This window comes from Leptonychotes weddellii, chromosome 2 (assembly GCF_054177405.1).
Source record: "Leptonychotes weddellii isolate Sample4059 chromosome 2, ASM5417740v2, whole genome shotgun sequence".
NCBI lineage: Eukaryota > Metazoa > Chordata > Mammalia > Carnivora > Phocidae > Leptonychotes > Leptonychotes weddellii.
Genome location: NC_138370.1, coordinates 147982949 through 147999828, shown reverse-complemented (window position 1 = coordinate 147999828; position 16880 = coordinate 147982949). Strand labels below are relative to the sequence as shown.

Here is a 16880-nt window from a genome sequence, read left to right as displayed (position 1 = left end):
ATCCCTGGGAGCTCTGCTGCACTCAGGCACCCCTGGTCTTTCTGTGACCCCAAGGGTCCTGAGACCACACTGTCCCAGTGAGGGTTCGACCCCCTGCTTAGCCACTGGAGCGATGTCCCTCAGTGGAGCTGACTTCTAAAAGTTCCGATTTTGTGCTCTGCTGCTCTATCACTTGCCGGTAGTGACTGATGGAGGCCCCCTCCCCCGCTGTCTATCCTCCCGAATATCACCTCGGATTCACTTCTCTGCACGTCCTACCTTCCAGAAAGTGGTCGCTTTTCTGTTCAGAGAGTTGCTGCTATTCTTTTCTTCAATCTCCTGTTGAGTTCATAGGTGTTCAGAATGGTTTGATACCTATCCAGCTGAATTCCTGGGACCAGATGAAATTTAGGTCTCCTACTCCTCTGCCATGTTGCTCCTCTACATTATTGGATTTCTATTTTCAAATATTTTATACTGTGAAAATCTGAAGCAAAATTATAGATGTTTGTTAGAATTCTAAATCTAATTTGTGAATTTTTCTAGTGGAAAATTGATAGTCTTGTCTTCAATGCAGTAGTCATCAAGAATGGATTTTCTATCTTTAGTTTTAAGACAAAATTGGCTGCAGCATTGGCAAGATGTCGAATCAAACATGATGCCCTTTCAATTTACCACATTCTTCCAGAAACAGTTAGGAACCAGGAACTAAGGGCCTCCACTTTGCCACTTTATGCTTGGATAAATACTTGTAAAATCAGGTAAGAGTTTTAATCAAATTCATTATTCATATATCAATTTGCTAGCCTTTCAAAATAATGTGATAAGAAATATCTTTTTAATGGGTGGGTGGGGCACATCTAGAGGAGTGATGGGGAATCATAGTTTAGTTCAGGATCTTATCACCAAATTACCAAAGGTAATTACATAAATATGTTAACTTTTCTGTCTTTAATTATCTTTTAACTTGTTGGCTAAAATTGTAAGTTCCATTAGATGCAATATATGCAGTGATATTTATATTTATTTTAGGAAAAAGATGCTAGTGTTAAATACATTTTCAATATATTTTTAATTACAACCTAATATTGCATATTTACAGCTCTGAAGAAGTTTATTATAGTTTGAAGAAAAAAGGCTATAATAAAGTCACATCTGTATTGCATATTGATGATAAAGTCTATGCTGTGGACCAACATTGCTATGATGTTTTAATTTTTCCATCTCATCTCAAAAATGATCTTCTAAATATAGATCTTTTCAAAGAATATAAACTTATATTTCAGGTAAATATTTACTTTCATTGTGATTCTCAATAATCCTACTTAAAGAATCCACTTAAAAATAAAACCTAACAAACTGATTATATTTATATAGATTATCAAGGAGATTTATAAAACCTAATTTTCAACTATTTTATTAAATAAAATTAATACCCCTACAATCAGTGCTCCTATTTTCTTCAGCATCTTCGTCCCATGTGAAGTTGTAAAGAACATGTTCTCCTTCCTAGACTCTATAGATGGGGATACTTATACTGCTGGAAGCTGAAAGGCTGTATTTTTCTCTTCCAAGGGAGTATTCAAAAAAAGTGCAATGGTACCTTTTCTACCTTCTATTTCTGGGGAAGATGCTAGTACTGTCCTGAATTTGAAAATGCAATATGTAATACTTTCCCATTACCTCCTTAATATGGTCTTACAGCCTTGATTTGTAAGAGGTGTATAATGGTTATCACTACAGGAAGAGAATGTGAGCTATAATGTGGTTTCAATAGAATGAAAAATAAACGGTCCAAAAAATTAGGTTATATTAATTTTTATGTCCTTAGATTCCAATTCTTGCCTCAGATTTACCTAGGTCTTCTAAGGTTTACTCCTTCATATTCTTGGGTAGACTCTCTTGGCCTTATCTTGTAGTGATACCCTATTGAGCCCTGAGATCAACTGCAGAAACCCATCTGTCTAGCCCCCTTTAATAAGCTTGTCAACCATCTTACTTTTAATATCTGTGAATTAGCAATGATTTAAATGAGAGTGTAATGAGGAAGAAAGAAGGGCAGTAGCTGATGAGTGAGTTTTTATAAAGGGGTAAGATGAGTGCTGTAGTAGGACATCACTAATCTATTAATCACATTTTGGGGATTTTGACATTGTCTTATCACAATATAAAAGTTAAATGATAAGATTCATAATTTAGGCTAAAGTTAAGGTCTTTGTTTTAAATCTGTTTCTATCAGTTATTTTTGTTAATTTTGTCTTCTAACATATATTAAGATGTTTTAAACTCAAATGGGTTAGGTATCTCAGGAGTTGTACCAAGAACTTTTTTTTTACTTAACCAAAAAGAAATCAGTTCATGCTTCTAGTCAAACCATTTGAAATTCTAATCATATCATTATCTTCTAGGACAAATCTCGAAGTCTCGCTATCCATTCTGTAAGGGCTTTATTAAATATGGACGATGATATCTTAATGGTCAATACAGGTTCATGGTACACAGTTGCCCATATGTCAATCTTAACAAATAATAATACCTCAAAAATATTTGTGTGTGGAGTAAAATCACAAGCTAAGGATCCTGATCTGAAGAACCTTTTTACAAAAATGGGATGTAAAAGTATGTATAAATATTTTTTGGTTTGGTGATTAATGTTCTACAAAATTTAGAAATGTCAAAAATGTTTGAATTTGTTATTTTTTATAATATAAAAACTATATACTCTAGTCTTAAAATCTTCACTAATTCATATTACACCAGGCTCTTCTCATTGTTTAATACTGATTAAATAACTAGTTTAAATTAATGAATATATTGGCACTTTGGTATATTGCTTGGCATTAGCTACTGTATAATTTGAAGTTCAAACAATAATTAGTTAAAGTAGGTAGTAGAAATTATCATCCTTTAATAAATAAGAACACAACTAAAGGAGTGCTTGACAATGTTAATATCTAGGACTAGAAACTACATCCCTTAGGCTTCTTATTTTCAAAATATTTTTCATTGGATCATGCTGTAACTAAAGATAACATTTTATTATAGGTTCAGTAAGGCTGAAAAACTAAGCAAAACTTTTGACAGGTTCACAGGGTTAGGGAGACAAAAAGTAGAATTCAAAGCTTGACCTGGAGAGGCAGACTGGTAAATACCTAGTATTTCACTTGGAGACAGAAGAAGTATATGCTGGATAGTTATCAGTTGTCTAACAAATTGAAGCCCAAATTCCAGTCATCTCATTCCCAATTGGATTAAGGTGATCTGGGATTATTAGTGCCAGATTTAGATGCCTATCAGAAGCAAAAGTAAATTTTCTCTGGAAGAAAATTACATATCCTAGGTCTCATATTATCTCCTAAATTTTTTCAAATACAATGTCTGGCACTCAATTAAAACAAAACAAAACAAGGCAAACAAGAAGAAAAGATAGGACTGATATAAAGAGAAAAACATTACAATAGGAGCAAACCTACAGATGGTCCAGATACTAGAGATATCAGATGTGGACTTTAAGATAACTATAATTAGTATGCTGAAGAAACTAAAGCCAAGTTGTAGAATTTCAGCAGAGAACTAGATACTATATATTTTTAAGTCAAAAGAAAATTCTAGAACTAAAAAATACATGCGAAATTAAGAAGTAAATAGATAGATTTAACAGTAGGTTAGACAGAGCTAAGGAAAGAATAAGTGAACTGAAAAGCCACAAGAGAACATCCAGACTGAAACAAGGGGAGAGAGAAGGATTAATAATATGGAAAAGATCATAAAACACACATGAGACTCAGTGATCCAGTGATCTTCCATATGCTGTGATTGGGAATACAGAAAGAGAGGAGAAAAAGAATTGAGAAGAAACAATATTTGAAATTAAGGCTGGGAATTTTTCAAATAGATGAAATAAATTAAGCCACAGATTCAAGAAGCTCTATGAACTCCAGTAAGAATAAATATATAGAAAACATAGTAGGTACATTGTGGCATAACTGCTGAAAACCAAAGACAAAGCAGCCTGGGTGATAATATATATTACCTTTAATGGAATAGCAATAAAACTAAAAACTGACTTTTCAACAGATATAACTGAAACCAGAAAACTAATATCTTCATAGTGCAGAAAGAAACTACCAAGTAGATTTCTAAACTCAGCAGAAATTTCCTTTGAAATAAAATAAAGATATTCTTAGACAAATGAAATCTGAGAGTTTGTCACCAGCAGACACAATGGAGGATATGCTAAAGGTTATTTTTGGAGTAGAAGGAATATTATCTCATACAGAAAGTTGTAGATGCTGGAATAAATGGAAAAGGTAAGTACATAGGTAAACTAAATAATTATCTAATGTCTTATGGGATTATAAACTAATGTGGGGTTAAAATATGTATGTTATATATAATTAAATTACAACAGTGGTACATAATTTAGAGAGAAGGAAATGGAATTAATGTGTTTTATCATCTTTGCTTTGTCCAAGAAATGGTAAAAGTAGTAAATTATTAAGTAGAGGTGTGTGTTATATCTGGGGCAGTGAATAAACAAATAATAAAAGAATGTTTAACTAATAGCTAGGAGGGGTGGAAAATGGAATATGGAGTTGCAATACCATATTAACATAGAAAACGTAAGACAAATAGAAAGCAAATAGGTAGATTAAACTTTAAAGATATATATGTAAACACATTAAGTATGCATAACTAATACTTGAAATAAAAGACAAAGAATACCAATATTAGATTTTTAAGATCAACTATGTGCTGTTTAGAAGAGAGACCCCTTACACAGAAGGATATAAAAGAAACTTAGAAGCACAGAAAAAGATATACATCATATATACTAACAAAAGAGCTATTGACAAAGTAGATTTAAGTCAAGAAACATTACTAGAAATATAATATGTTCATCAGGAAAGTGAAACATTATGAAAGATGTACTTAATAACATAATCTCAAACATAACTAAACTATAGATTTCACATATGATTTTTGCAAGGTTGCTAGATACAAAGGTCAGCATACAAATCCAATTTCTGCATACCATTATCAAAAGTTTGAAAATGAAGCAGATACCTTTTACAATAGTATCCAAAACCATAACACATAATATATCTAATAAGAAATGTGTCTGGTGGTGGGTATTGAGGAGGGCACATTCTGCATGGAGCACTGGGTGTTATGCACAAACAATGAATCATGGAACACTTTATCTAAAACTAATGATGTAATGTATGGGGATTAACATAAGAATAAAAAAAAAAAAAGAAGCCATCCTAAAAAAAAAAAAAAAAAAAGAAATGTGTAAGAGCTCCTCATAATACTATGGACCATTATTGAAAGACAGAAGACCTAAGTAAATCGAAGAATAGATCATGTTTATGAACTGACAAACTCAATGTCATTAAGATGACCTTTCTCTCCAAGTTGATCTGTTTGGATTCAGTTCAATCCACGTGACACTACAGAGTACTGAGATGTTTTTTTTTCAGTAAATGGTGCTAGAAAAAGTGAAACCCATCTGTACTTCACACCATCAACACAAATCTAGAATCTCCTAGAATTTATTAATGACTGGGATTTCTTTCTTTTTTTTTTTTTAATTTATTTGACAGAGAGCGCGAGCACAAGCAGGGGGAGTGGCAAGCAGAGGGAGAAGCAGGCAGAAGCAGGCTCTCCGCTGAGCAGGGAGCCTGATGGGGGACTCAATCCCAGGACCCTGGGATCATGACCCGAACATAAGGCAGACATTCAACTGACTGAGCCACCCAGGCATCCCGTGACTGGGATTTCTTAAACTGGATACACAAAGCACTAACCATAAAAGAAAATATTGATAAATTGGACTATAGTAAATTTTTAAAAAATTTAAAACTTCTGTACATTAAGAGAGTGCTAAGGCAAACTGCAGACAGGGAGCATATAAACTGATGAAGAGTTGTATCCAGTGTATAAAGAATTCTTACAAATTAACAATAAATAGACAGACAACCCAATTGGAAAATGTGCAAGAGACGTGACCAGTCATTTCACAAAAGAGGATATCCAGATGCCAAAAAAAACTTAGGTAAAAGTAGTCAATCCCATTACTAATCAGGGAAATGTGATTAAAATCACCACACATCCACAGAATGATTAAAATTTAAAAGACTGGCAGGGGTGCCTGGATGGCTCAGTTGTTAAGCATCTGACGCTTGATCTCAGCGCAGGTCTTGATCTCAGGGTTGTGAGTTCAAGCCCCGCGTTGGGCTCCACGCTGGGCATGGAGCCTACTTAAAAAAAAAAAAAAAGACTGGCAGTACCAGGTACTGGCAAGGTAAAGAGCTTTGGGAATACTCAAACACAGCTGGTGGGACTGTAAACTTGTACAACCACTCTAGAAAACTAGCATTAATCACTAAAAATGGAATATGTACATACCCTGTGACCCAGCATTTTACTTCCAATTACCCATCTGAATTTTTACCTACTTAACAAGAGAGAATAGGAACTAGTAGGTAACCACGCAGTAAAGGAAAGGCAGTTTCTCCTTTGAGAAGTCTTCCAGCTAATAAATGAAAAAGGGATGACAGAATTAAAATGTGACTATTTTGCAACCCCTTTGCTGGTGACAGAAAGGCAACTTAATGGATGAATATGACGTGACCTGTGAAGTAGTTTTACTCCCCTCTCTATCCTCTCCACCCCAAAAAAAAGAAAGAAAGAAAGAAAGAAAGAAAGAAAGAAAAAAAAAGAGCCTGAATCTAATTAAGCTTCCTAAGATCCAACTACTAAGTTATAGGAAGCACAGAAGACAAGAACATGTTAAAGTACACTCTAGGGAAGCAATTAGTGAAATCCAGACTGTGGAAACCTCTTAGTAGTACAAATAACCATGTTTCATTAGGAAATAAATTGTAAGAAAAAATGGAAAGGGAACCTATCAAAAAGAAATTTAAAATAAGGCTTACCAACTAATTGCAATGTATGTATCTTATATAAAATCCAGACTCAAACAAACTGTAAAAAATCTTTGACATGTGTGAGACTACTGGGAAATTTAAGCCATGATTGGATGCCATTATTTTTTTTATTCAATGATAATAAGGACTTATTATTTTTTAATTTGTGTGGTTATATTTTTAAAGGAGTTCTTATCTTTAGAGATATATGGTGAAATATTTATATATGCAAAGTAATATGGGTGGGGTGGAAATGGGTACAGATATAGATGAAACAGAAGTGGGCAGGAATGGTTCACTGTTGAATCTCCATGATGGGTACTTGAGAATTTCTTATATTTTTACATCTGTTTTTGTATATGTTTGAATTTTTCTGATAGAAAGTTAAAAATAGAGGGGAAAAGAGGAAAAGGCCCACTGATTAAAAACAACAACAACAATTTCAAAACAGACAGAATAGGAAGATGAACAAGGTGATCAGACAAGAGAAAGGGGGTGGGTGAGCAGTTTCAGGGGTGACTCCTCAACAGGTGAAGGGAATGGGAGCCATTGCAGAAGTGGAGGGGTGGCCTGAAGATAGGGGCACAGATCATTATACTCTGAGGGAGGGCAGACTTTCTTAAACTAAATCACAAGCTCCTTAAGGGACTTTAGACAGCCTCATAAATGCTTTTGAACACCCATTTTTCTCTGGAGAAGATAAAATAGAAACGGGGATAACAAATGGCAAAGGGAAATAACCCATACTGAGCATTTACTATGTACTAGGCACCATACTAAACTGCTTTATCTCAGTCTTCACCACAATTAGATGAAGTAGGCATTATTATCCCATTTTATGAGTAAGGAAATGGAGGCTCAGAGAGATTAAGTCACACAGCTAGTAAACAGTGCAGTTGGGAGCACACGTGGGTATTTCTGCCTCCAAAGACCATTTCCCTCCACTACATCACACCGTTTTGAAGGAACCTGATGTTCACAATGAAAAATTAAATTATATTTTGTGTAGAAGGTATTTAAATTTCAAAATTGTTCTCTCAAGTGAAGGAGAAAGAGAATTCATGTATTAACTTTAAGAAGTTATCAGAGAAAAATAGCTCTCTTTTCTGACTATGTTGAGATGACTTTTTGTGATGTTGAGGATTTAAAAATGAACAATGATAAATCGATCTAATTACATACTATATTAAGATTTTTAATTAATATTTTTGCATTAATTTTTCTGTTTTTTCTCCAAGATATTCAAATACTTCATGAGACATTTCTTAACATTGAACCAAAGGATCATAGATTACAGAATGTTAAAGTGATTCTGCTGCTACCTCGTTGTTCAGGACTGGGTGTTAGTAATCCAGTAGAATTTATACTAAATGAGCATGAAGGTACTTTAAAATTTTTTAATTTATAAATTATTGAAACCTGTTGATAATCTCAAAAATAAAATTATTTAAAATCATTAAAATGACATATCAAATATATCTGATTAATGAATAGCTACCAAGTATAGAGCACTTACAATATATAAAGTACTTTACAGGTCATCTGAGTGGCTCCGTTGGTTAAGCGGCTGATTCTTGATTTTGGCTCAGGTCATGATCTCAGGGTCCCGAGATTGAGCCCCACGTTGGGCTCTGTGCTAGTCTGCTTCTCTCCCTGTCTCTCTCCCTCTGCTCCTCCCCGTGCTTGCACACCCTCTCTCTCTCAAATAAATAAAGTAAAATCTTAAAAAAAAAAAAAAAGTACTTTACATTCATTGTCTCATTTAATCCTTATAGCAATCCTTTGTGATATGCACAAGGGGAATATTAAAAATATTTAATAATTGGAATGATGTAGGCCATCAGAACAGATGTTGGCCAGTGTGCTAGTCTGGTATATACCAGAACTCAAGATATAGGCATTAAAGTTTATTAGCATTTTATAGATGAAAAAACTGAGACTCAGATTAATTCATTTCTGTAAGGTCACACAGGTTCTAGTTAGTAACAGAGCTAGAATTCAAATTTAGATCAGCTAGACTCTAAGACTGTGTTCTAAAATGGTCCTAACTAAATCATCACATTATTTCAAACTCAAGACTTCTTTAATCCCCAGTATGTATGTTTTTTGATATGAATACCTCAGATTAAATATTAATTCTGGGAATATTTTATTTGCTTCTTTAATAAATCACAAAATATTATTTAACATTACCATTTATTGAGCACTTGTATATAAGGCAGTGAGCTAAGCACTTTGCTTCGATTATTTTATCAAGTCCTCACAAGAACTCGGTGGATCAGGTACAGTAGTCTCCCGTTATCTATGAAAATTCGTTCCAAGACCCCCAGTGGATACCTGAAACCATGGGTAATACTGAACCCTACATATACTATGTTTTTCCCATACCTATGCACCTATGATAAAGTTCAATTTATAAATCTGGCACAGTAAGAGATTAATAACTAATAAAATGGAGCAATTATAACAGTATTCTGAAATAAAGGTTATGTGAATGTGGTTTCTCTTTGAAAATATCTTATTGTACTGTACTCACCCTTCTCGTGATGATGTGAGAGGACAAAATGTCTGTGTGATGAGATGGAGCGAGGTGAGTGATGTAAGTACTGTGACGTAGCGTTAGGTTACTATTGACCTTCTGCCGACTGGTCAGAAAAAGGATCATCTGCTTCCGGGACCGAGGTTGACTTTCAGTAACTGAAACTGCAGAAAGCAAAACCACAGATGATGAACTCTTATTTTCTACATTTTAGGAGTACAGAATCTGAGGCTCAGAGAGGTTGATGCTCCCCAGAGCCATTTGACTAGTGTCAGGGCCCAGATTCAAACACAACAGCTCTGACTCTGAGGTTGACACTGTGAGCCACTTTTTAAATCAGAATGTATTGCTGTGCATTAACTGAAATGGTTCCTTACTCTAATCTGTTCATATTGAAAGCCCTAGTTAGATAAGATTAACTGGAATATTAGGTAAAGAAGACATTTCAGCAACATTCAACATATAGTGAGTACCTATTTTCTGTTTCTAGCAAGGAGAGAATCAAAGATGAGAAAAAGAAATGCAGGAAAAGAAGCTAATATTCATTGCACACAACTATGTGCCAGTCAATATTCTAGGTGGTACGCATGCACTATCACTTAATATTTACCATCACTTTTTGAGGATAGTGTTATTTTATTACTGTATTTCACAGAGGAGGAAAAAACAAGACTCAGAAATCTCACAAGTTGCCTAAGGTCATGTAGCTAGTAAATAGAAGTTGGGATTCAAATTCAGATGAGTTAGCACATTCCACAATACTACACAATGTGTAACTAGGCGTACACTGTTCCACATGGAATTTTGAGTTGCTATAGAAAATTTCTTCCCAGTGACAGTAAAACAGAAGAAAAACCAACTCAGATGGGAGAATGGCGAGCTGAGAAACTTCCTACATTAACTAAGAAATAAATAAGAATTAGTAGACACTGGGAAAAGAGGGGAAGAAATAGCAGCAGCTATAATAAACATTGCAGTCAAGAGATTTAGAGCTTCCAGCTGAGAGACTCTGGCCTTATTCTGGGCCATCTTGAAGTGGGAATGCAGAGAAAAACCAACCATAGGTAAAAATAAACTAGAGGCTGGGGGTGAGGGGGCCTGGGAAAGCCCAAAGGGAACAAGTGATGAAAAGGGAGAAAGTAAAATATTTCCTAGGTATTAGCAACATTCTGAAAACTTTGATCAAGAGGCATCAGGATAAGCCAAGAAGCGGTCTTTGGCAAACCTGGAAAAAAAGGAGGGTTTCCTCTGAGGAGGTAACAGCCAGAGCAAATAAGGAGCTGCTGACCTAGTGCCTATGGTAGAAATATTAGTAATAAACTTAGTAAGGATGAACCCAAAGGACTTAGATATTAGGTGGAAGGGAGAAATCATGAATTTGAAAAACATTTTAACATTGAAAAATATTAGAACCATTGAGGAATATATGAAATTGTTCTTTGCTAATAACTTGGAATTATTTTAAAATGGGGTGAAAGAGGCAAATTGACATGGTTTTAAATAATAATATGTAAATGGTCCTTTAAAAAGTGGTGAATAGAGATAGAAAAATGTGAAGTGTAAAACTAGTGGGAAGAAACGGAGTTTAATTAACCTTTAGTGATATTACTGGAATGGAGAACAGCCAATATAAGGCATAAATAATTGGCTCTCATACTCCAGGGAGTTAGTGAGAGGTAGAATAAACAGAAGTTAGGAGTTTGGACTCTCTGGTCAGATTTCTCAGCTAGAATCATGGTTCTACATCTAGTAGCTATGTGACTTAGATAACTGGATTAACGTATGTTTGAACAGTTTTCTTTCTTTTTTTTTTTAAAGATTTTATTTATTTATTTGACAGAGAGAGACACAGTGAGAGAGGGAACACAAGCAGTGGGAGTGGGAGAGAGAGAAGCAGGCTTCCTGTGGAGCAGGGAGCCCGATGCGGGTCTTGATCCCAGGACCCTGGGACCATGACCCGAGCCGAAGGCAGACACTTAACAACTGAGCCACCCGTGTGCCCCTGAACAATTTTCTTAATGTTAAAAGGGATAATAAAGGGGGTCATAGGGGCGCCTGGGTGGCTCAGTCCGTTAAGCGGCTGCCTTTGGCTCAGGTCATGATATCAGGGTCCTGGAATCAAGCCCTGGGTAGAGCTCCCTGCTCAGCCGGGAGTCTGCTTCTCCCTCTCCCTCTGGCCCTCTCCCCCCACCACCCCTGCCTGTGCTCATGCCCACTCTCTCTCTCTCAAAGAAATAAGTAAAAAATATTTTTTGAAAGGGGGGGTTGATAAATAAAATAATGTATATAAAGTAGTATTCAATATATTCTTAATCTCAAGAAAATTAGTTTAAGTTACTTTAAGAGTTTCTTGATTTGTTTCTTAATCTATGAAGACATACATTTACTTAATTTTTTTCTTCCAAAATTTCTTTTGGTAAGTTAATGTTTTTAACTGTCCTTTTGTATTCTTTCCTACTCATATCTGACTCTAGCTCATCAGCTTCTGCCTTGGAAATAAATCTCTTCTTTCTTTTCCTCTATTAGTCTCCAGACTTAGAGCATTCTCTCCTCTGTACCTAAATGACTTAGTTGGCTGGTAGGATGACTATCTCATAAGAACTTGGAGAAGAAAGAAAAACAATATTAAAACTAAACAATATTACCTTTATTTAGTTTTTTAATTTTTACTCAGCGTTTTATAATATTTATGTAATTTCAATAAATATTTTTCCACGAAAACTCTCATTAATAGGAAAAATGATTAAAAAATTAAACTATGTGATTACAGCAATATATGAAAAGCACCCAATAGTGATATATTTTAAAGGATTTATTTGCTTTTAGATACAGGTTTACTTAAAGATTTCTCTCAAGGAGGCATATCAGAAGATAAACTTCACATTCTTGCTCAACAGCAGTATGAACAGCTAACACATGCAATGAAATGTAAGTTTATTATCAGTGCAATCTTAAAATATGTTGTAAATCTTAGAAACATTAATACTTCATTTATCTATTACAATCAGGCAATGAGATGTGAACCATTAGTGAATTTTCCAAAATTAGTGCCTTCCAATATCAAAATATTTCTTTTTACCAATTCAGCCTGTCTTTTAAAAATAGATGCCCTGGGTGCCTGGGTGGCTCAGTTGGTTAAGCGACTGCCTTCGGCTCGGGTCATGATCCTGGAGTCCCAGGATCGAGTCCCGCATCGGGCTCCCTGCTCAGCGGGGGGTCTGCTTCTCCCTCTGACCCTCTTCCCTCTTGTGCTGTCTCTCATTCTCTCTCTCAAATAAATAAATAAAATCTTAAAAAAATAAAAAATAAAAAAAATAAAAATAGATGCCCTGCTATCATTTGTAGCATAGGTTAGCAAGCATAATGAATAGTTTCTTGATGCTGATGTAAAATAATTACATACGGTAATACATTACATTATGGAACCGTTTGGTTTTCTTTATTTCTTTCTTTGGCTTCTTATTTGATGTAATTTTTCTGTTGTCATTGTGGCTGCCCATAATAACTATTCTGCAATCCAAATTTTAATCAAACTCTTATGTCTCTTCGTACTAAATAGAGAATAGAGAAATGCAATTATAAATATAGCCTAGTTTTTTTATTTGAATTCTGAGTAACTAAGCTCTTTAGGTATTTATTTTGTTGTTTCAATCACTCCATTTAGGTGTGAGTACCATTTAGATTTTGAGGAGCATTGCCCTCAAATGGATATGGAAATGGAAAATTAAGAAGTCTCTGAGAAATGACATAAACTATTATTAACTCAGTGCATGTTTATCAAGTGCATACTCTGGGTCAGGCTGGATGATAGGGATATGAGTGTGAATAAATCCTGATCTCCAAAGGCTCAAAGATAAATAAATATACAGGTATAGATAATTCAGTACATAAAGGTAGAACATAAATGAGAAAGAAATAAGGCAAATGGAAAGCACAGAGCAGGTCTGCCCTTTTAGTTGATGCTACTAAACATCAATTTGAACCTAAATACATATATATGAATGATCTATGAAATAAGCTGGTTGGAAGATTAGAAGGTTGGTAAGTAATTTTTTGATGCTTTCTCTGATTACTTTATTTAAAATTACAATATCATCTACTGAAACTGTTCCTCCATTCGTGCTTTTTCTCTATAGCACTGTCAGCTCCTAAAGATACTATATGATTTAACTATTTATTTGTGTCTTATCATGTCAATAAAATGAGGAAAAGAAGCTCCCCAGGGGCAGCGATTTTTGTCTGTGTATCTTGGATGCCTACAATGTGCTTAGTATGTAGTAGGTGCTTGATATGTGTGAATAAATGAGTGAGTGCAGGTGGTAGTAATATCTCATTTTACAGAAGAAGAATCTGAGAGTTTAAATAATTTTCCCAGGTTCATACAGCAGTTAAGTAAAGAAATGGAATTCATATCTAAGTCTGTTTCTAGAGTCCTTTAAACTAGTCATGTGCTATGGCTCGTGGGAGAATGCCTGAAGTATCAAGCTCATGGTAATGTGCAATATTATTTGTTTGTGTTTGTAACTGGCTTGGTCACATTGATTGAGCTTCCAGTTTCCAAACAGATCAATGAAACCAGCAGCTGGTTCTTTGAAAACATTAATAAAATCGGTAAACCCCTACTGAGACTTTTCAAAAAGAAAGGAGAAAGGATCAAAATAAATAAAATCACAAATGAGAGAGGAGAAATAATAACCAACACCACAGTAATACAATTATAAGAGAATATTATGAGAAACGCCATGCCAACAAATGGGACAACCTAGAAGAAATGGATAAATTCCTAGAAACATAAAAACTACCAAAACTGAAACAGGAAGAAATAGAAAACTTGAAGAGACCGATAACCAGCAAAGAAATTGAATCAGTAATCAAAAATCTCCCAACAGGGGTGCCTGGGTAGTTTAATTGGTTCAGCATCTGACTGTTGATTTTGACTCAGGTCATGATCTCAGTGTCCTGGGATCGAGCCCTCATCAAGCTCTGTGCTCATTGGAAAGTCTGCTTAATGATTATCTCCCTATCCCTCTGCCTCTCCCTACACATAGTCTCTCTCTCTCTCTCAAATAAATTAAAAAATCTTATAAAAACAAAACAAAACTCTCCCAACAAACAAAATCCCAGGGCCAGATGGCTTCCCGGGGGAATTCTACCAAACATTTAAAGAAGAGTTAATGCCTAGTCTTCTCCAACTGTTCCAAAAAATAGAAATGGAAGGAAAACTTCCAAACTCATTCTACAAGGCCGGTATTACCTTGATTCCAAAACCAGACAAAATCTCCACTAAAAAAGAGAATTATAGGCCAATGTCCCTGATGAACATGGATGCAAAAATTCTCAACAAAATACTAGCAAACCAAATCCAACAATACATTAGAAGAATTATTCACGATCAAGTGAGATTTATTACTGGGTTGCAAGGGTGGTTCAACATTGGCAAATCAATCAACATGATACACCACATTAATAAAAGAGGATAAGAACCATATGATCCCCTCAATAGATGCAGAAAAAGGATCTGACAAAATACAACATCCATTCATGATAAAAACCTCAACAAAGTAGGAATAGAGGGAACATACCTCAACATCATAAAGGCCATATATGAAAAACCCACACCTAATATCATCCTTAGTGGGGGAAAATTCCTCTATGGTCAGTAACAAGACAGGGATGTCCACTGTCACTACTGTTATTTAACATAGTATTGGAAGTCCTAGCCACAGCAGTCAGACAACAAAAAAACTAAAAGGAGGGGCGCCTGGGTGGCTCAGTCGTTAAGCGTCTGCCTTCGGCTCAGGTCATGATCCCGGGGTCCTGGGATCGAGCCCCGCATTGGGCTCCCTGCTCGGCGGGAAGCCTGCTTCTCCCTCTCCCACTCCCCCTGCTTGTGTTCCCTCTCTCGCTGTGTCTCTCTCTGTCAAATAAACAAATAAAATCTTAAAAAAAACACACACAAAAAAAACTAAAAGGCATCCAAGTCGGCAAGAAAGATGTCAAACTTTCACTATTTGCAGGTCACATGATACTCTATTTAGATATCACAAAAGACTCCACCAAAAAATTACTAGAACTGATAACACAAATTCAGTAAAGTCACAGGATACAAAATCAATGGACAGAAATCTGTTGCATTTCTATACACCAATAATGAAGCAGCAAAAAGAGAAATCAAGGAATTGATGCCATATACAACTGCACCAAACCATAAGATACATAGGAATAAAGCTAACCAAAGAGGTAAAAGATCTGTACTCTGAAAACTATAAAACACTGGTGAAAGAAGTTGAAAATGACACAAAGAAATGGAAAAACATTCCATGTTCATGGATTGGGAGAACAAATATCATTAAAATGTCTACACTACCCAAAGCAGGCTATACTTTTAATACCACCAGCATTTTTCATAGAACTAGAACAAACAACCCTAAAATTTGTATGGAACCACAAAAGACCCTGAATAGCCAAAGCAATCTTAAAAAAGAAAAGCAAAGCTGGAGGCATCACAATTCTGGACTTCAAGTTACACTACAAAGCTGTAGTGATCAAGACTGTGGTACTGGTACAAAAACAGACACAAAGACCAATGGAACAGAATAGAAAACCCAGAAATGGACCCACAACTAATCTTCAACAAAGCAGGAAAGAATATCCAATGGGAAAAAGACAGTCTCTTCAACAAATGGTGTTGGGAAAACTGGACAGCAACATGCAGAAGAATGAAACTGGACCACTTTCTTACACCAAACAAAAAATAAATTCAAAATGGATAAAATACCTAAATATGAGACAGGAAACAATCAAAATCCTAGAAAAGAGTACAGACAGTAACCTCTTTGACATTGGACATATCAATTTACTAGATAGGTCCCCTGAATTAAGGGAAACAAAAGCAAAAATAAACTATCGGGACTTCATCAAGATAAAAATCTTCTGCACAGTGAAGGAATCCATCAATAATACTAAAAGGCAACCTCCGGAATGGGAGAAGATATTTGCAAATGACATATCCAATAAAGGGTTAGTATCCAAACTCTGTAAACTTACCAAACTCAGCATCCAAAACCAAATAATCCAGTTAAGAAATGGCAGAAGACATGAATAGACGTTTTTCTGAAGAAGACATCCAGATGGCTAACAGACACATGAAAAGATGCTCAACATCACTCATCATCAGGAAAATGCAAATCAAAACTAAAATGAGTTATTACCTCACACCTGTCAGAATGGCTAAAATTAACAACTCAGGAAACAACAGGTGTTGGCAAGGATGTGGAGAAAGGGGAACGAACCCACTCACATTGTTGGTGGGAATGCAAACTGGTGCAGCCTCTGTGGAAAACAGTATGGTGGTTCCTCAAAAAGTTAAAAATAGAACTACCCTATAATCCAGCAAAGGGTACAAAAATACTGATTTGAAGGCATACATG

General features: G+C 35.3%; 2 protein-coding genes across 3 annotated transcripts in view; one reads left to right on the top strand and one right to left on the bottom strand.

The window, feature by feature from the left end:
* NSUN7 (NOP2/Sun RNA methyltransferase family member 7) overlaps positions 1–16880 on the top strand; it is a 56956-nt gene that overhangs the window by 21214 nt on the left and 18862 nt on the right. The window contains exons 5-9 of one of the 2 annotated variants that reach the window (XM_081813031.1): positions 588–740; positions 1082–1265; positions 2388–2598; positions 8150–8293; positions 12277–12378. In XM_081813031.1, the coding sequence (XP_081669157.1) occupies positions 588–740; positions 1082–1265; positions 2388–2598; positions 8150–8293; positions 12277–12378 (794 nt within the window). The remainder of the gene's footprint in view (positions 1–587; positions 741–1081; positions 1266–2387; positions 2599–8149; positions 8294–12276; positions 12379–16880) is intronic. The other variant, XM_081813032.1, reaches the window with a different exon arrangement.
* The window catches only part of APBB2 (amyloid beta precursor protein binding family B member 2), a 380935-nt gene continuing 373612 nt past the window's right edge, over positions 9558–16880 (bottom strand). The window contains exon 17 of the mRNA XM_081813030.1: positions 9558–9614. Coding sequence (XP_081669156.1) covers positions 9573–9614 — 42 coding nt within the window. The 3' untranslated portion in view covers positions 9558–9572. The remainder of the gene's footprint in view (positions 9615–16880) is intronic.